The sequence below is a fragment of the Carassius carassius genome, chromosome 50 (genome assembly GCF_963082965.1).
Source record: "Carassius carassius chromosome 50, fCarCar2.1, whole genome shotgun sequence".
Taxonomy (NCBI): domain Eukaryota; kingdom Metazoa; phylum Chordata; class Actinopteri; order Cypriniformes; family Cyprinidae; genus Carassius; species Carassius carassius.
This window is the reverse complement of record NC_081804.1, coordinates 15,964,455-15,986,610: the sequence shown is the minus strand read 5'-3', so window position 1 is coordinate 15,986,610 and position 22,156 is coordinate 15,964,455. Positions and strand designations below refer to the sequence as shown.

Below are 22,156 nucleotides of genomic sequence, written 5' to 3'. Positions count from 1 at the left end.
CTGTTAATTAGCTTCGCACCCATTGTGTGAATTGGAGACTGGATTAATGGGGGGGGAATAGTAATGAGGCTCACCTTTCTTTGCTCAGGGCCATCCTGGGCGGATCCAGGTTGGGGTTCTCCATGGACTCCATCTGAGGGCATCGCAGAAAGTAGTAGAGAGTGTGGAGGGCATCTGGAGACCAGGAAACGGGCTGCTGACGGGCATGACGTGCAGGACTGAGCCCGTGACGGACAGAACTGAGACGCTGCATATGGTGCATGGCCCGTGACACCAGGTCACCTGATGATGAGAAACAATGAATCAAAAACTGCAGATATTTGATTCAGAGCAGTCTAATAAGAGATTTTTCCAACTAAATAAAATCCACTTTGTACATAAAATATCTTGAATACACATTTTCTATGATTATCATTAGTTTTTTTTTTTTTTATTAAAACTTTTTTTTTATTTTTTGGTGGGCATAAGGTCAGAAATGTCAGTGCGGTCCAACTGTCCTGATATCATAAAAAAGCCTTATTAATAGAATTAAATAAATTACGTTTTTGAAACTGTTAAATCATTATACAAACATTTGAAAAATTAATGTGGTGCAACCACCATGCTGAAAAAAAGTATTTATTTATAGTAAAAAATAAAAAATGCATTCATTTATTCAATTGAATAAAATTAGAATTTGACCCTTTTATGACATGGCATGGTTAATTCAAAAATATTTATGAATAAATTTATGTTGGTTAAAAAAAAACACACACATATGAGGAAAACCAACATGAACACAAAATGTACACTCAATTTTTATAATTTCTTTTCCTTTTTTTTTATTTTCCTTCTTAATTGTCATTGACCCAGAGATCAAATTATCACCAGAGCTCAGTCAGAAGATAACGAGACTTTGGACACAAATCAGAAAATTGGCCTTCTTAACTAATGTGGAAAGTGAATGTGAGAGACCCAGTACTTGTGCCTCCTCTAAGCAGCTTTGGGGATAAAACACCCTCCTGCTGATGTCTTTCCCTCATAGATCTCACAGTTCCACAACATATAAACATTACAATTATGATTGCACCAACAAGGTATCCGATGAAAATTGGATTCTCAACACTTGGTAGGATACAGTCCAGGTACTAACTAAACTACATATGGATACACTGATCAGGAGTCAGTGTATGTCTCAGTCTACACTAAATTGAGAAGGTTGTGGACTGGCCACTCCAATTGTGGGAACATGTAGACTTCATTTGTGGTAATCACCCCTTGGGTTCATTTTTAAACCACAGAGTGGTTTGCGAGTAGGAAGAACCTTCGGTTATTATCTGAAAGATGCCAAAACTTGCAGCATTAGGGGCCCTTTTGTGTTCTGCCAGGCCCTACAAACGGTCTTAAGAGAATTTATGAAGCAATCAGGAAGTTCAGTGCTTGGCTACTAATGCTTTCACCGAAGGCTGAGATCAGTGCCATTGGACTAGGGACATTAAATACAACATCCTACTTGTTGCAATTTAGAAGCCTATTTTTTTGTTTGTTTTTCACTTAGAGTAAAAAGAAGTTTGAAATACCTGAGCAATGGTTTAATGTCAGTGAACACCCCTACGCTACTGGGAGCAGCATTTAGATGAATATGTAAGTATGTTCGGTGTGCTCTCCTCTCAAAACTTAAATAACAGGGGTGAGAAAGCAGCAGTTAAGAAAGCATCTGATCAAAGCCACGTGGATATTTTTGCATCAAAAGAAACTCCAAACAAACTTATTTTTTTTGGACTGATTTTTTTTTTATTACATCACATTAGTTCATCTTTAATTACACTTTGATTTTGCTTACCTATTAAGTAATAACTATAGGCTTGTGGTAGTTTGTAGGTGTTTACCAGCTTGAGCAAAATTTTCAAACTCCTGAAATGAACTCAAAATGAACATTGTTTTGGGCTGATTCTGTTTGAAAATATTTCACATCAATCTGCGGCTCTTGCCTTTCGAACATCCCTGTAAAATCAGACTGAAAGGTCTACCAACAACAGCAAACTTGTTTTGTTGGACCAATGCCCCATTTGCATCCAGCATTTCAGGGCAGCTGAGGACAGATGCCCCACTGTCCACTAGTCTCCTGGGTGCAGCTGGATCAAACTTACATGAGAGCTCATGGGGAGGCGCCAACATCACAAGTGGTGCACAAAGACAGCTCTCACTAAATTCATTGAGTTTGTTTGTGATTGCTAATGTCCTGCTGAACGTTTGGCCTGCATGAACGTGCCCTTGTGCTGTGTTCAGTTTTTGCAGTAGGAAGCCTTCTACTGGTATGCCACCAACCAAGCCACCACTGGGCCTGTGGCATGGTGGGTAAACAAAGGTAAAACCCATGCCAACAGAGGAACTCCTTCACGGCATGGGAAATATCCCTTTTTCAAATGTAAACTTGTGTGAGGAGGGAACTAAAACACTTGACAATGAACCGACAGTCAGACTTTAGCTGAATAAGGCACTGTAATCTTTGTACATACACTTTAAAGTACAGCTAAATTGCATTTGTTCAGCTTTCTGCTTGTATAAAATTCAGTCCAGACAATAAATCCCAGACCAGATGTTGCTTTTATCAAGGGAACTGTATTGAAACAGACATGCTTAATTTTTAGTGCAGATGAGTCAGACATCATGAAGTCATAGGAGACATTGGAACCGCGGTTCATCTTCCTTCAATTCTGATATAGAAGTGTCTCAACCTCAGACGTCACGCCAACGGACCGTTGGCTTAATGTCTAATGCATATGAGACACAAAAGTGGAAACACTTCAGGAGTGTCAAAGTCATCATCGGATTGGTTGAATTCTACAGGATTTCTTCGAGACGTGTGTGTCGCATTCTTTAATGTTCCGCCTGGAAATAAAAGAAGAAAGCCGTCGAGTTTACAACTGTGACGACGAGTGCTTATCAGGATCAACTAAACGCTGGATTCTCAAAAGTATGTGAAATATTTAAAGTTTGTGGCATAGAATCGTAAAAGATTTTTACACACCGGTCTGTTATTGTGGCGACATTTCCACGCCTCGAAACGTTACGATGAACGAAACGAACTGTGATTTGGTTGTTTGACATGTCTGTCAAACAGTCTCATGGGCGGGCCTTGGCCAATGAAAGCTGGCATGAATTCCAGACCTTCAGGCTATGCGAGACTAATAACACCATAACATCCTGCAGGAATTATCTAGAATAACAGACACGCGGCACTTAAGGCACCAAAAGACTTTTAGTAGACTTTCAGACTCTTTATGTGCCTTTTTTTCTCTATTTCCGTCACAGATCATTCTATTTACAAAGCAAACATGCCTCCTCTTTGGGAACGATATAGTGGTGTTTATTCAGAGCATAAAATAATAGGCTAATCAGACTGGAAAGATAAACAGCATCTGCTTTATCTAGTTTTCCATGTTATGTTTGCAGGGATGACACAAAGCAATTGTATCTCTATATAAACTTGCAGCAATCTTGACTGCACTGCAAGCACAGTGACAGGTTGTGACACACCTAAAATAGTAAAATTGTGTAGTTTATAATTTTGAATACGCATACAATTTTGTATATCTATTATAAATTATAACATAATTTCATTATTTTATGTTGCTTATACTTTGAAAAAAAAAGCAAAATAACATGCATATAAAAAGTATATAAAATATTCAAAATTACATTCAAAATAAAATAATTAAAATAAATACTTTTAGTTTGCATATTTTACATTTTCATGTATTTTATGCATATTATTTTAAATGTTCCATTCGCAGTTGTAGAGGAGATTTTATTTTATATTCATATTATTAGTAGTGTTATTTACTTTAATCTACTAAACAGAGTTCTTTTTTAAATGCCTTGTGCTTAATGTGCTTAAGTTTGTCATAAGATGAGCGATAACAGGAAATCTAAGTGCAAGACAAGTTTGAGACAGGAAAATGTTATGTCAGCTTTGTAGACATCCTGGCTTGCTAGAAACGTATCTGGAGGACATAGTTAAACACCTTAAATGGACATATATGTTGAATATGTATTATGACTAGATGAGATCAAAGGATCTGGATTTGATGAAGGTATAAATGTTGTGTTGGGGTTTTGAGTTTTTCATTTTGCCCTATTATTTGATGCACTATTATTTTCACCATTAACACTGAATCCAAAACTTAATAAATACAAAATACAAAAAGCAAAGTTACAAATATAAAAAGCAATTTAAAATTGCATTTGATATTCAGGATGTGACATTTATAATACGTGTCAAACTGAAAGATTCCAGCGTGTCCAACTGTCTCATAAGCTGTAGCTTAAATGTGACCATTCTGAGTTGTAAATGATTCAGTATGTTTCATAATGGACATAATGGACAAGAGAGAGAGAAACAGATAAAACCAAGAGTATCAGACATAACAGACAGACAGGAAGGAAGTCAGACACTTACTAAGTTCGGAGATGCTGCCCACACATGTAGCCAGTAATGCCTGTTCAAGTGTCCGCAGCTCCAGTTCAGCATACGCATCCTCTCTGCTCTCCAACCCTGTCTGACGTCCCTCTGTGTACGGACTGAAATGAGCCGGAAGTGACAGAACTCCTAAAATACAACGACAAAATGTTAATGACACTTTTACCATGGTGGTCACATTAACAATTGCTGGGCGACATTTTTTGGACAAACTCCATCAGTGTTAGAGTAATGCATTGCAAGTGACAAGTTATGTAGTCAGATTACTTTTTTTTTCAAGTAATTAGTAAAGTATCACATTACTTTTAAATTTACACTGAAATGCACAAATTCGGCGAAAGAAAACTGCTCTTTGGTTTGTCTGAACGGTGCTTCATACACCTCCATTTTTGTGAAATTTCGCTAATGTGGCCGCACCTTAAATCCAAAACAAGTCTTACACTCTCCTTGACAGACAATGCAAGAATTGGTCTTCTGTGAACATTTAATGAAACCAGATGACGTTGTCTGGAGGGACAAGTTCAGATACGAAATAAACGTTTCTTGTTCAACACAAAAACAGCTGTTCATTTGCCGTATTTACCACTTTCAAAACCAGTCACTGAAGAGATCAGAAAAACAAAGGCGCCATTATGATCCATAACCCCACCATAAATTTAAAGCAATTCCAAACAAACTAATTCTAAAGTTTACATGCTTCAGGGAGGAGCACACAATCAAATGTGAGAATTTGCAAGCTCAATAGATTCAATTTTGCGATTCTGAAACACTCTATGACTACATCCAAATAGTATTACTAATACACGTCACATTTCACTGAATTACACTTTAACAGAAATCACGAGAACAATATCCACTGGTGACTAGAACGGTCTCTTATTGTCTCCAAGGTGTGGTCTTTGATAACAGAGGTTGCACAAGGTTAGGACAGTCACTTCCTCTGTAAACATCTCCTCTCACATCCACAATACTGATTTCTAGAACAACCTGATGGTTCAGTTTTGATGAGTTCATAGGCCTTTCCCAGATATCAGAGGAAAGCATGAAATTACATGAAGCATGAAATGACCTGCTCTGTTCCTTCAACTCATCATATTTCCTGTCTTGTTGAGATGTTTTGGAGTTGTTGAGTCATAGTGAGTTTTGTTTAAGTGACGGTCATGACTTTATGCTACACTTTTCTTCTCTAAATCCGTTTTTTGCTGAGCCATCATTGGTTGATTTAGTTGAGCTGTCTCCAGTAGTGACTTCCTGTCCATTTGGAAGGATCAGGAAAAACAGAGTGATCAAGGAAGGGGAAACTTGTGCAGTTAAGTTTCACACTGGTTCTTTGTAGTCCTGGACAAAGCTTTGCTTTGGCCTTCAGGGGTGAGAGTCCTGCCAAGGAAAAGGAAACAAGCAAGAAACCCTACCAGAGAAGCAAAAACAAAGCAATATTGTTAGTCCTGTTTCTGATTTATGGAAGGATCTTCACAGGAAAGACGGATCTCTATCCCATCTGTGAACTTTAAAGGGATATTCCGAGTTTAGTACAAGTGTAGATCAGTCGTTAGGATCTGTAGCCACACACACACACACACACACACACACACACACACACACACACACACACACACAAAAGTTAGTTAAAGTGAGGTTGTTACAAAGGAAGTGAATGGGGTTGCTTCTTAAGTTACTTTTCTATGTAAAGTTCTATCCATTTGTAAAGTTTTGTCGCTTTTACAACATAACGCTGAAAACCCTAAACAGCTATAGAGCTTAAATAATACACAAGGTTGAACATAAACCTAAGTGCTTTAATAAAATTATAAGCTTCACATTGCTGCAGTTTACATCCTCCAAATATTGGCTCCATTTATGTCTACTGTGGTAATCAATACACCTCAAATGCAGTCGATGGAGTTTAACTTGAACTAAACCCAGACTATTCCTTTAAGCGACTAAAAGTCTCCATGCAGAACATTTAGAAGTGCTTTTCTGACCAAAGGGCCAGTTTCTAGATAAGCCCTTGATTTCTGCTTCTGTCATGTACAGGGTGAAGATTCGAGACATTTACAGATGAGGGTGGCTCCAGGCTTCATGAACACACTCTGTTAATAATACCACAGTGTGGTAAGAGTAAAGCACTTCGGGAATGACTCCTCAGACACTCACAAACACTGGCATCATATATTCCAGTAGACAAAAGCTAAGCGTTGTTAACAGTAAACACCTTCTTAATGGTGTCTGTGATTTAAGTTTATTACAGCACATTTACAGCTTCAGGGTGGCTGACTAACTACACTCTTAATGGAGACATACCATCAAATACACATAGAAGAAAATCACCTTTTTTTTTACATGCATGAGAGCCTATCCTAAAGACCTTTCCGGACACATAACCTAAATACTAGGGGCTTCTATGGTTCCAGGGTGTGACTAAGTGGTTCCTATGGTATGTGGTTGCAAAGGTGTTCCTATGACATTGCTACATGTTTTAAGGGTGTCTGAGTGATTACCTAGTCCTTTGTTTTTAAGGTGTTGTGGGTGATTAATTGGGTTTTGGAACTGGACACAGCTGCTTTGGCTTTTTGGGTGTATTCTGAGGTGTTGTGATTGTGAAAGTAAAGTGTTCTGAGTGGTCATTAGGGTGTTTAGAGTGATTGCTAGCATGTAGCTAGTGTATTCTGTGAGATTACTACAGTGTTTACGTGATTATCAATGGGTTATTAGTGTGTCACTAGGGTGTCCTGAGTGATTGCTATTGGGAAACCAAGTGGTTGTAAGATATTCTGAACCCCTACATGGTACATGTAACCCCCTGGTCCCTCAATCAATGCAAGTATAACATATTTCACCTGTTTTATTGTGCTCCAGGTTAAATATTCCACGTCCAATCATTCAGAAAAGTATTAATACACTTCTCGTCAACAAGCTACACAATTTGAGGGTATATTGGCTATATAATATAATTCTGCACTAATTCAGATGAGTTGCAAAAAAAAAAATAAAAAAAATGCAAATGCATGTACATATCTATCCACAAACACACACACACTAACCAAGGATGTGGCTGCATGCAGCAATAGAAACCACCATTTATGAGAGGCTTTCGGCTCCATCAAATGGGATTCTAAACCCCTCCATGAAAATCCAACCCACAACAAATTTGTCCAGCTGCAGTGGGAAAAGCATCTGTGTGTGAGTCTGCTTCTGTGTGCATAGAGCGGGACAAAGCTTGGAGTATTTGCTGATGCCGGCCGTTCCTTACAATGGAATCGAATTTACAATGAGCACACATGTCTGCAACTGCACTCAACACACTCTCAGCACTTCAGTCTGGTTACCATTTACTCCCAAGGGTCAAAAATGGTGTTATTTGACAAGTCTGTGAAGCATTTCCACATATAGTTTTCATCAGAAGGTGCTGGTGTCTACGGAGCCCCGCACATGACATGCAGGAAAAAATGTTAAGCTAAATCGTGTGCATGATTTACTAATTTGTTCCCTCAATGTACTAAAATGTGCACACGATTACTATTGCGTTCCCTCAATTTACTATTTTGTGCGCACGATTTATAAATTGTGCATACAATTTACTAATTTGTCCCCTCGATTTGCTAAATCGTGCGCACGATTTAGCAAATCGAACGCAATAGTAAATCGAGGGAACGCAATCGTGTGCACGTTTTAGTACATTGAGGGAACGAATTGGTAAATCGTGCGCACAATTTATTTATTGTTTCTTGCATGTCATGTGCAGGGCTCCGTAGGTGTCCAATTTGACAGGCACAAATGAAAACTGTGAAAATAATTTATTTTTGCTAAATAGTTGAATGTGAAGTTTGAAACAGTTTTAAGTTTTAATTATTTTAAAATTTGACTTCACTGTTTCCATATAAAACAATGATGTCTATAAAATTTTACAATAATCAATTATTGTTTCTATAATATATAAACAATAATTATATTATAAACAGAATACTTTTTCTAAAGTAGTAGTATCTTACATTTTAGAAAAGTGAATAAATAATTCAGAAATATTTTGAAGAGGAATCCAACTGCTGTTAATAAAATCATAACCAATAACAAATTAATTTTGTGTTGCCAACAAACTGTGACAAAATGTGAGAGTTCTCCAAATGTATCTTAAAATAGCAAATTGTACCATACAGATCAGGTGTCACTCTGATGTTTATTCAGTATTTTGTGCTATGAAAGACTGACATTAGGTAAGCATCCAGTCTACTCCGTTTCCATGTATTCTTAGGACTTCACACATCATTTTCACTCTTGCATCATGAGAGCACGGCTAGTCGAGCTTCTGTGAGTTTAGAAACTTGGCAGTACAAGTGAGAAATCTCCCATGAGTCCACGCCCCGTCTGCACAACCGCCTGCCTTTCCCACAGCCCATCCCGACACACTCACACATGAAAAATCTCCCCTTCTAGTTCGCCTCGGATCATCACTTCTGGGAGAAAAGTGTGACCAGATAGAGAAAGAAAGAAAAAGAGATGCGATTTCAGTAGAACTGAGGTGAAAATCAATTTCAGAGAGTTTCCTCACACCGGGAACAGGCTTTAAAAGACCAACAGACGGGTTTTTATTTGGGTGTTTTTATACTGAAATTCTTGCTCAAGTCTTTTCTTGAAGAAGCCCATTCCACTCTCTCAGTAATAGCAGCGGTGTCTGTATATACTGCATTCCTAATGGACCATTAGTTTGGAAATAAAGATGTGTTTGGTCTACCATGAGTCAGTTGTTCCTGTGCCTGGATCTGAGTGTTAAATGTGGAGGTCTCTCTCCTTTACGGGACCAGAGGCCTCGTTCTCTGATGTCTAAGTGGCCTTTCACATTCAACAGAGGCCACCTGCTTCAAAAACAAGCTCTTCATTCATAACATTCTTGGTCAGCACTTTAGTCATTTCCTGCTGACCAAAAAAAAATTCTCTCTCTCTCTCTCTCTCTCTCTCTCTATATATATATATATATAAAGCTACAAACAAATGTTTCAAATGCGTCCAACACGTTCTGAAAAGATTTATAATTTATATGAAAGATGACAATTTTGGTTTATGTGGAGGCAATTTTCCGTTTGATGATTTGTTGGCTCCAATTCAAACTTTGATTTTGCTAACAGACACAAAAACACAGAACTAGACAACAGTTTTACTAAAAACAAAGTTGGTGTATACAACAAATACAATAAAATACACTGAAATGATTATATAAGTAAAAAATAACAAATATTGCAGCAATGTTGGTATCTGACTCACACAAAAAGTAAACATGTTGCCAAATATGGATGTTTGGCAAGGTTTACAATTGTATAAAAGTCTAGTTATAGTCACTGAGAGCTTTGAGGATGGTCAGCTGTGGGACTGTGCAAAAATAACTGAGAATTTATTATGTCAGGTTGAGTCTTATCTGCATTGTAGCGTTCTGGGTTATATCATTAGAGACCGGATCGGCAGGCACTGATCACTTTACACATGCTTGTCAGGCTAATTAATCTCGGTGAGGAAGACTGACAGTCGCCTAGCACACCTCAGGAGAGCTTTAAGACACTTTTGGATCTTTTCAGCAGCCGTGTGACACATTTAGCCACTGATCCATTCAGTCAAGCCACATGTGTTTCTCTAAAAATAAACAAATAATAATAAAAATAAAACCTAAGGGGAAAAAATGCTATATGGATATCCAAAACAATATGCAGTAGTTCCCAGGAGGCTTTGTGGTTTTGTTGAGATTAGGGAATCTCAGTTCATGATCCTCTGACTTAAAGATCAAGCATCATAAGCAGAACAAACATTAAACTTTATTATGACATGCCTTCGTTCCTCATGTAGATCTTGCTTTATGAATGCAAGCCAACTGTGGAGCCAGTGGTTTCTTTTAAAGTTTACAAGGAATTACCACAAATTACTTCATTGTTCTCATGTTACAGGTAATAGATTGTATTCAAGATATTGCTTAAATATATATATATATACATATTTATATATACATATATTAATATATATATTAATATATATATTTTTTTTTTCTTTCTTTCTGTTTGTGAAAAACATTCAGCAACAGGGTGTTGTTATTTGGCTGCTAAGGCCCTCAAGTTTCTGTGATATTCTGGTCTCAACTTCAATATTATCCAAAGTATAATTTTAAAGGTCAATGGTTCATTCAAACCACTAAGTAGCAAGAGCAACAGCTCAATGAGGGAACCTCAGATGTTAACTAGCACTTGCTGTAGCCGTCTCTGGAACAACTTCCCTAAAAGACCCAGTACAATCAGCCTGCTGTTCAGCCTCTGAGCGATAGAGCAATGGCAAAACTGACGGACTTGGAACTTCAGTGAATATGAATGGAAATCTAGCACAGTGTTAAATGTTGAATTTATTTTCCCCTCTATGTCTCACGCATACTCACTCTTATACGTCTTGCTTCAGATGCCAGGTTTCAAGGTATACCACTTCATCTATGAATAGCACACAGGCTGGTCAATGAAACAACTGTTATAGTATATGAACTGTTGGGGCCCTTAAGTTTCATTTAAACTGTACATTTTAGGTTTGTATAATGTTTAAACTACAGGTAATTGAAAGAGTCTGTTTTGTTTCTTCAGTGCGACAGATGAACTCAAAGGTCACGCTTTGACTATGAGTCAACAGGCATTATAAATAAAAGCATTCAATGGGAGAAATCTAGGTATCATTTAGGGCTGGGCGATATATCTAACGATATGATCATGCGCATCTAGTCAGTAAATCTGGTTTTGTGATTACCGCTAAATCGCCATCACCTGCTTTTAAATGGAGCGGCATTTAATAGACAGAGCCGTAGATCACTGACAAGCTACGCAATATCACATTCATTATCGAAGGCGATTCATCTGGGATAATGAACGCGATATTGCGTAGCTTGTCAGTGATCTATGGCTCTGTCTATTAAATGCCTCTCCATTTGAAAGCAGGTGATGATGATTTAGCGGTAATCAGGGAATAACCTGATTAACTGCATAGATGCGCATGATCATATCGTTAGCAGAGGCGGACAGAGTACACAGCTTCATTACTTGAGTAAAAGTACAGATACCCATTGCAAAATTTTACTCAAGTACAAGTAAAAGTACTACAGTCAGACGTCTACTTAAGTAAAAGTACTGAAGTACTTGTTATTAAAAGTACTTGAGTATCAAGAGTACAAGAGTACATTTTCTAAATATTGCATTACTACTGCCAGAGTGCTTACATTTATGTACAGAAACGTCCTACATAAGTTATGAAAAATGTTAATACCTTGGAGAATGTAAAAAGAATTGAAAGTAAAATCAAGTCATTTTCATCTTTTTACCATGTTGCTTTATCTAACATTTCTCACTGGCCCACAAGGCAATAGCACAATGGCAACGCTCTGACAAACCTCTGCTAGAGTTTTAATGGATTCTTTGCACCCACATTTGAACCTGATTGTGTTAAACACACCGCATACTCAAGAACATCAAAGCAAATGCTCAGCTTACATTAATGTGTAACATCAGAAAAGAAAATTCAGCTAACAATTGTGTTCATCAATCAAATCACTAAACCTAAACCAGCAAAGAAGCCAATATAGCAATGTTCTGATACTTCTGAACCGTAAAGTGTTATACACGCAGCATAGAAGAGAAAATAATATTGATGAAAGAAAATCAGCTAATCAGCTGTGTTTAAGTCAGCATACAAAGAAGAAAAAATACAATTCAGCTAATTTGAGTGACAGTATTAAGCCCCTTCCTCTCACATTGACATACAGGCAAAGGCAGGAGAAAATACCTTCAGCTGAATAACACCATTCTCACACACACAAAATCTATGTGTCACAACTGTGTGTGTGTGTGTACTGTACTTCAATTCAATCAAATGTCATGAAGTCTTTGGCGGAAAGCTGAAGGTGATTGCTGATAGGCTGTCCCAATCAGTGTCGCCTGCACAATCCAATCACGTTTGAAAGGCTTCCGAGATTTGGCTTTTTTCATTTTTTTGTCATCCACAAGGAGACGCATTTCTGTGAATACGTACAAAATTTTTTATTAGATTAGATTTTATATAGATTAGCATTTCGTCCACACGGATCCAGCGTTTTGGAAGAGTGAAACTGATGTTTTTTTAAACCGGGTCCCAGAGTGGATAAATTTGAGAACACCGCCTTTGCGTTTTCATGTGGATGGCGAATCCGTACATTTTCTGAAACGATGACGTCATCGGCCCACGTCTCGCCCCCCTAGTAAAGTACAGATCCCTCAAAATTGTACTTAAGTACTGTACTCAAGTAAATGTACTCCGTTACTGTCCGGCTCTGATCGTTAGATATATCGCCCAGCCCTAGTATCATTCTGTTATTTGTACATGAAAAAAAAAATATGTTAGGAAAATTACTGGACAAGGATTTATATGTTCTGAAAAAATCCCCTTTTAACAATGACATACCTATTCCTTAAATCTTAAACATTGCAATATAAATTACTAGTAGTGCTTAGTCTAAACAACACAGGCAGATCTTATAATGACCATCCACCATTTTATAGTGGAAACCTGGTTCATATCAGGAAAAGACCCAAACCTCACTTTCCTGGCACTAAGTCAGTGAAATTCATACCAATTACACTGTGTTTAATATACTGGCTGTAATTAAAAAAAGTGATGCTTACCCTAGTTTGAGCTCCGCTTTAAGTCCATTTTATTAAACTTCCAGCAAAAGTAATTAAAACTTTTATTTTATAATTATTTATCAGTAATTGGATCTTTCGAGAGAAAAGTAAAAAGTAAAAAAGGGGTTTTCCATAAAAAAGTCAACCCCCCCCCCCCCCCCCCCCAGAATCCCTCACACCCATGACAGGAGGGTTTATCTTGAACCTACAGGCCTGAGGGGACAGAAACTCACAGATGTGAAAAATCATCCCAACACCCAAAGCCTCTGACCTTTGACCTTCACACCTAAATGAGTCAAACATTCTGTCTTACTCCACTGCAGCCATCAGCACGAAGAGCAGCCCCCGTTGCATGCAGGGAAACAAAGATTCTTTGTGGCAGTCCACCAAAACATGTCATTCATAAATATATAATTGTTTCAATTAAAAAACACACATAGCAGAAACTTTGGTTCGGAAGGTTTGTTATTTCAACCTGTAAATTAAGTCCTAATATGTCTTCAGTTACCTTATGTCATTGCTCTGAGCAACTGCAACTCTTGCCTGTGGCACTTTTATTTAGGCTATACAATAGTTTATGTACTGCAATGTCATGCAAACATTCATTAATAATAAAATGGGACTGAAGCAACAGCAGCTTAACCTGCATTCTTTGTTTATAGACATACCCATGTTGAAGCTACAGCTGACATGCTCACACCAATGTAAGGTAGTTTGTGTCTGGTCCCAGACAAAATACAGACCATACTTGATCATTATCAATATCATTATCAATATAAAGTCCTCACTGATGACTTGAAACTATTGAGAATTAAAATGTAGTTCCATCAGCTTAACAGAAACCTGGCAAAGAGTTGAGACTCCCAACTTTGCGGTTGTACTGCATGGATATCAATTTGTGTGAGCAGAAAGAAACTTCAGAGAGAATGATGAAAAATAAGGAGCGGACCTGCTACAGAGGCAATGGTGTGGTTTGCATGCAAACTCACACACTCATTGCCATCTCTAGGGTTTTAAACTTTCACCCTTCCCGACCCTCACAACTTTCTTTTAGTTTTCAGCTTGCACAACCAGAGAAAACAAGACTCAGACCTATTGTATACCAATGTCAAAAGGCATAAAACTTTTTGTCATCTGTGGACAGACTGAACCACAACTTGGCTGATTATCCAAACATACAAACCAGTTGTCCAGTCCCTGCCTGCAACCATGTGAACTGAGAGAAACAGGACAATGGGGTGGATTCTTGGGTTGCATTGAAGGAGACAAATTGGTGCATGTTGAATCATGTGGCAAGGAGTTTGAGGGACTCAACTATTTTGCAAGGCTATGTTTTCCCAGGAACAACCCATAGATCACAAAGAACCAGAAGGACCTGCTAAACAGGAAGAAGACTTCAGATACTGTAGGAAGCAACCAAAGCAAGTACAAATGGAGATGAAAAGGAAGAACAACTAATAAACATGAAAAGCAATATTAAAAGAACAATATGAATCAAGTGAAAAGATGACAGATCACAAACTGACTGTTAACCTGGCACAGAAGAACCTGGGCAGAGCTAACAAGATCAATCTGTTATTCAACAGATCGGTCTCTTAATCACTGGTTCAACCCTACCCCCATCTCTCTTCCTAGGGGGTTTCTGCTTCCTCATCTACCATCCCCCTTCCTCCAATAAATCCTGATTTCCCTGTGAGTCTCCATCGGCCAAACTCCCACCCACCCTAATCCACATCTCCAACTTGCAAGTAAGCTCTGGGTAATACAAGTGGATGCCACCACAATCTCCAGAAACATCTACAGTATACACATTAATCGAAACAATCCTTAACAAGAAGAAAGTCTCTACTATCTTCAGCAACTAGTTCAAGACTTCCTTGTGAGCATTGAATCCAGTATTTCTAATATGCCACCTGCCACAATATTTGGCTGGCACCTATCCTGACATCCTTCAAGAAATTCTGATTGTTGTTGGTTTTAGAATGCTAATTCTGGTTTGACATGCTACATTAAACACCATTACTTCTATCTTCATAGGTGGGTCTTTTGTCGTCCATTATAAACATTGTTCAGGTGTTACACTGTTCATACCTGGTTTGAGGAGAGCATGCTGCTATTGCCTAACTTGGATTGCAGAGGCAATGCCAACATATCTTGCATACCCATAAATGTCTGTCATACGTCTCTTGGATACACCTGTTTCAGAATTTCATGGTCCCACCATTATGTGGACCCAGCTGCCATCACTACAGGTGCCTCTTGGAGTGGCTCTTATTGTGACATTCTTAAACTGCAACTATTCTCGTCACACAAGGGTAAACACAGATGTGCCCATTCAAATGTGACCACACCCCACTCTTGGACAAAAACCAGAATGGAAGGAAATATGTTCTGGTCCCAAGGGAACCAGCACTGGTTTTCCTTCAGACTGCTAGATTAGTTGGGAGAGAAAGATTGAAAACTTGTGGACTGACATGAAGGACTCTAAATTGAGATCATTTATTTAAAATGTTTATTTATCAATCAACTTTCCATCAATACAGCCAAGTATCATACAATCAGAAACTGAAAAAGAGAAGAACTGAAGTTCTTATTAGACGTCATCAATATTTACTGACTTACAGTAAGACTACTTCCTAAATCTTGCAGTAATTCAAAGATAATTGACTCAATTTATCTTAGCATTCAAGCTAACACTACTTCACGTTTGCCCATAGCTGAAAAGCTATGGCCCAGAGGCCTTTGGGACCACCCACAGAAACCCCATTCAGGCACATAAGACAGATGGAAAAAGCAAAAAAAAAAGCAGCATTAGGGGGAAGAGGGCTCCTTCTAAAACCTACCCATCTGCCTTTGCCACAAAATACTCAAACTGAGGCTTTGAGGCAAGACATACTCCCAAAATCCTGTTTGCTTCCTACATACATTCAAAACATAGAAGGTTATGTTATAGACATTTCCTGACTTGTACAGGGTAAAGAAAAGTTCAAACCATTTTGTTGTACATTTTCCTAGTCTAAGATCTGCTGTCATGACTTAATAGTGTCTGAAGGATTATTACAGTATTAAACAAAACCAGAGTCTTTCCAGAAATGGAACACCCTTTTTTGCATAAAAAATTGTGAGGTTAGTTTGTTAGCTACATTTAACATCATATAGTAGTTTTTGAGGGTTTTATAATAATTGCTGTGTTATTATATAGGCTAAGTGGCTTTAGTAAGCTCAGTTTAGATGGTTGCGTTTGCTTTACCACATTGTCTGCTCAAACTACCCAAACCGCTCAGCCAATTATACAAGTTACCCTAAATAGCAATAAAAAAGTACTGGAGGGTTGGCATCCATCTTTTATTACCACCTCTAGCGTCTGTGCAAACAACTAGTTCCCTGCTCCAAATTTGTCTTCATTTCCCCCCTCCCGTTAGGCCTGACAACATGCTAATAGCTTAGCCAACCCAGATGCCCTCTGCTATTACTTCTAAGCTGTTGGTCTTAAACAGCAGACATATGCAAAGGATGAAGAGCTGAGCTTTAGGTTGACTGCGTGCTAAACAGTGGCGTAGTCTCATGGGACATTAAGCTTCTTTGTTTCTTGCCATGTGTGCTAGTTGTGCTACTGCTTTCTTTGACACTGTAATTATCATTCTGCTCTGGCATTTACTAATAGCAGGATGCTGTAGAATTGGGGAATTTAACTTTTCCTGAAAGCTAGACTTAAGTAACATTTAAGATGATGCACTCTCAGATAAAAATGTGCACTGGTATCTTTAGGGGTACAACAGCCTTTCATTGGGGCATTACCCAGTGGGGAAGTATTACTATTCTAAGGTCCTATTATGCACCTTTTAGTGGTAAATAAGATACAAAGTTGTCCACTTAAGGCAGCTGCCCCAGTGCCAAGCCGTTGCACTCATAAAGGTAATTTATTAGCACAGTTTTTGTCAGTGGGAAGCATTTTGAGATGCATGTTAGTAGCAGGTATAAAGTCTCAGCTGACCAGCCAAAATGGATATTCATAGCAGTTCTAAACAGGGCCTTTATTCCAGTCTTCTCTTACCATATGGTTCATGGACTCCTCTTGTAGAGTTTGGGAAGCAGGGAGAGCTAATTACCTCTTATCTGTTTTTTTAGGAGACCGACTGTGCCAGACTTGTGATCCAACAGCATGGTTTCTCACAAGCAGCACGGTTCCTCACATAAAAACAGGTGATTTCTACTGCTTTGGTTGTATGGAAATCTGTTACTTCAAAGCAATAAACTTCCCACTTGCTCATTTGCACATGTAAGTTAAACAGAGACATAAAAACATGTATCATTTATGCAGATACCTGAACTTTAGCAAGAAATTCAGCAGCGAATCTTTTCTTGTCTCCATGTTGAATAACTGCTTTCCTACTCATTTTTTCCCCTTCCTCGTCTTTCCCAAGAAACTCTGAAAATGATTTTCTCAATTTTCCCACGAGTTTCAGCATAACGTTATGAGCCCTTTGTGGTTACTCAATCAACTCTGCCTGGCAAGAACCTGGCTGAGGTCTAACAGGCCTTCCAAAGATAATTGAGAGAAGGGCTTGGACTTGCTCTCAGGGTAAGTGAGATGAGCCAAGCCTGTCCTCATTTTGAAGGGTGATAATCATAGAATACTAGGAATACACCCAGGGAGTTTACAAAATCTCAACCTCAACTAGTCTTTCTGACCAAAATGTGAAAAGTAGATGCCCTTTCAACATGTTTTGAAGCTACCAACACTTAAGACTGTTTGAGAAAAGTTGACTGATTCCTTCAAGAAAAATTAGAGACCCTTAAAAGTAAAAGTAGCCACTGTTAATGAGGCATGGTCTTGATCTAGAACCCAGAAGAGAGCAGACCTTTAACTCACATCTGTTATAACCTAGCAATCTTGCTTAATGGGAATTCAAGATGCAAATGTGGACACAAGTTGAGGCTTGGCTGCACAATTTCACTCAACTAGACCAGGATGAAAAATCTCAGTTGACCTAGTTAGAAAACCTAACTATAAGAGTGTGCACCTTAAGTCATATCCTAAATGCTGCCTTCCAGTCCTTGCCATTATGCCATAGTCCTTGCTTTCCTCTTTGGCGGTGTCAGAGCTTTGGTTACTTAATTCCACATGGACTATTGGGTAGATCCCCATAGTAGATTTGTACCAGGGCAGGCTTTTAAATGGAAACTCATGATCAAGCTTCTAAATCCTAAAATGATAAATGGTACATCATAACATCTTGTTGACCACACAGACCATACAATAACAAAGATTTTGCATGTACCATGAATACTGCAATGACTTGGAAAGCCAGTAAGGCAATCAGTGGTTCAACAACTTGCTAACAACCTGAATGAGCTTTATTGTAGATTTGACCCCCCCCCCCCACAACCATTCTAACCATCTCTCTACACAACCATTAACACCTTCTACAATCCCTGTCTCCCCACCTCCTGCTCTTCAAATCAGTGAGGATGATGTGCATTAGTTCTTCAGGAAGAACAAACGAAGAAAGGCACCAGGCCCACATGCTGTTACACCAGCCTGTCTGCAAACCTGTGCTGACCAGCGGGCCCCCATCTTTTCACAGATCTTCAACAGATCTATGGAGTTATGTGAAGTCCCTTCCTGCTTCAGACGCTCCACCATCATCCACTTTCCAAAGAAACCCAAGATAACAGGACATAATGACTGCCAAAGACCTGTGGCTCTAACGTCTGTCATCATGAAGTCATTTGAAAAATTGGTTCTGTCTTATCTGAAGGACATCACTGGACCCTTACTGGACCCCCTGCAGTTTGCTTACTGAGAGAACAGGTCCGTGGATGATGCAGTAATCACGGGACTGCACTTCATCCTTCAATTTTGCAGGTTTGTAAGCTTTTAACATCATCATCCCAACAGCCCTCCAGACCAAACTGACCCAGCTCTCTGTTCTATCTGTCAGTGGATCACCAGCTTTCTGACAGATAGGCAACAGCTAGTGAGACTGGGAAAATTTATGTCAAACCGCCGCTCCAACAACATTGGTGCCCCTCAGGGATGTGTTCTCTCTTCACTGCTCTTCTCCCTGTAGACCAATGACTGCACCTCTAAAGACCCCTCTTTCAAGCTCCTGAAGTTTTCAGATGACACTACAGTCATCTCATCCAGGATGGTGATGAGTCTGCTTACAGACAACAGGTTGAGCAGCTGGCTGTCTGGTGCAGTCTTACCAACCTGGAGCTGAACATGCTCAAAACAGTGGAGATGATGGTGGATTTCAGGAGAACCCCCTGTGAGCCAAAATCATTACAATTAAAAGAACCAAAGACTTTAACTACTTCAGTCTGTGTACATTGAATTTATTTAATACACGAGTTTCACATTTGGAGTTGAATTACTGAAATAAATTAACTTTTCCATGACATTCTAAATTATTGAGATACACCTGTACTTCCTTAGCCAGCTGAGGAAGTTTAACCTACAACAGGAGCTGCTGAAACAGTTCTACTCAGCCGTCATTGAGTCTGTCTTGTGCACTTCAATAACTCTCTGGTTTGGTTCAAAAGCAGACATGAGAAGACTACAGAGAATGGTTGGGACTGCTGAAAGGATTATTGGTGCTCCCCTGCCCACCCTTAAAGAACTGTATAGATCCAGAGTGAGGAAAAGGGCTCAGAAAATCACTTTGGATCCCTCACATCCAAGCTATCTCCTTTTTGAACTTTTGCCATCTGGTCGGCACTTCAGAGCCGCAAATACCAGGACAGCCAGGCACAAGAACAGTTTCTTCCCCCAGGCAATCTACCTCATGAACAGTTAAATGTTCCCCACGTATGCAATAAAATTGTGCAATATCCTTATGTTTATTTGTTACTACCTCCTTCCTAGTACATCCCTGCATCTCACTCTATTATATTCCATTATCATCTATAGCACAACTGTTCATATAATTATACATTCGATGTATTTTGCAATATTGTCTTTATATTTACATTATATTATTTTAATTTTATTAGTATTATTTTATTTATTTATTTTTGTCTCTGTGTTGTTGTCGTCTCTGTGTAATGGGAGGTTATGTCACTAAAACAAATTCCTTGTATGCACAAGCATACTTGTCAATAAAGCTCTTTCTGATTCTGATTCTGAGTTAAGTGTCACAATGTTTTCCTGGGAAGCAATAGGCACGTTTCATCTTGCTTCCTATCTACAGGGAGCCACAGGGCCTTCATGTGGTCTTGCTTGGCTGGTTATTTATGACGTGCTAATATAACAGGTACTGGCAAACTATTACAAAACCACTAAGGGAATTCTTCTGAAATTTTCCTTACAAAAGACAGCTTTTTTTTAAACGTATGCCAATTAAAGTGCTTAATAATGAACTGCATTTTAAACCTCAGACAGTTATTGAGAGACTGAGATGTAGCGACACAACCAGTGATCAGCTACTCAGTTGTCATGAACTTTCTGTCTGGAGGACTTCCTTTTAATGCAACTTGCCCACTTGCCCACGACTAATTGACCCAATAAGGTCTCCTGATGTCCAAAGTGCTGTAATACATACACTTAGCCAAAGAGTGAGACTCATTATACTTGCATCATTTACTAAATAGCTCAGGCTCGTTTTAATGAGCGTGGGTTAATTAAAGTAGGGTCATAATGTTGACTTTGTCCCCATTTAAGTCCGACAGATGTCCCGTTATATGCAGAAGGACAGATGTGATGTCTTTCTCCTGCACACATCCATGAGCACAGCTTGGTTTTATAACCATGGACAAAAGTGTCCAGTCATAAGTCTGTCCCCAGCCAATTAGCAGAGCGACAAAGAGACACTGTGGCTTCAATCCGAAAACAAAGGCCTTCACACTAGAAGACAAAGGGTGAATTAAGAGACTTGTGCTCAGATCCCTCACAAATTTAGGTTTTTATTGCATTTTCAGTGTTCAACATGAACAAAATAAAAGCATAAATGCAATTAAAAGGTGAAGCTTTAAGTTAATTATTATATTAATTACTGTTTACTTATTATACCACTCCATGGAATAACTTGGGTAGATGTTTTTATTATATTTATTGATCATTTTTTTATTATTATTATTAATTATTTATTGGATATTGCTATTCTAAATTGGCAACAAAAAAACAACAAGCCATAAGGCCACTTATTACTCTGATTTTACAATGATGAGGGTGTTTTCCCCATTTCACTACATCCTTACAAACATCCCATAACAGTGGTAAAATCACATGTCTCTTGGGTTATTGCGTTATGATATCTTTCTTTAAAAAACGGGTGCATTTTGAGATTGATGTTCTGTGCGCTTCAAGTGCAGATAAAGGTTAAATGGACTAGATGTTTGAATTTATCATTTGTTATAACTAGAAATGCATGTTAGACATGCACACACCCCTTAGATATGTGGCTGAAATATGAGTGACCACTGACAACCATCAAGGGTCAGGACAATGGTGCCCTTTAAAAGTTGCTATTTACATGATTTATGACAAGCTCGATGTCTGAGCTGAGTCCAACCTGCAACCCTGCCTGTCCAAAATCAGGATGACCAGGGTCTCTAAACAATAACAAAGCTAAATCTGTCCTCAGTCATGGGCAGCCCCCACAATAGCAAAGACACAGCATGCCTCAACGTCTCTCAAGCAAATCAGATGCAATCACACTGAACACCACAGAAAGGGAATGCTGCTTGTTCAAACAACTTTCACTTCAACTTAAACTTTAAACAGTTAAACAGAAACATTTACTGTAGGGTAATTTCTAATAAACTATATTATGTCAAAGTTTTCTGTTTGTCGGAAGAATGTCCTCAAGCAAAGATATCTGATTGGTTTTGGAATTTCTGTTGTTGTGGTGGTGTAAACCTAAAGCGGACATGACTTGATGAAACTCGTGTTGGAAAGCTCAGGACTGTTATGTTTACTACACTGACAAACCTTTTGAGGGCACTAAAGAGATAAGAAAAAACCGTGGACATTACGCAAAGAAAACCTCTCAGCAGCAATAAAGCTTTTATAGCATTTATATTG

The 22,156-nt window shown here is 38.6% G+C and overlaps 1 protein-coding gene across 1 annotated transcript in view; it reads right to left on the bottom strand.

Annotated features, from left to right (window-relative positions):
• Positions 1 to 22,156, bottom strand: part of LOC132133120 (ankyrin repeat and BTB/POZ domain-containing protein 2-like) — a 51,793-nt gene that overhangs the window by 19,735 nt on the left and 9,902 nt on the right. Inside the window, exons 2-3 of the mRNA XM_059545845.1 lie at positions 4,442 to 4,591; positions 75 to 282 (exon numbers count right to left, since the gene is read on the bottom strand). Coding sequence (XP_059401828.1) covers positions 75 to 282; positions 4,442 to 4,591 — 358 coding nt within the window. The remainder of the gene's footprint in view (positions 1 to 74; positions 283 to 4,441; positions 4,592 to 22,156) is intronic.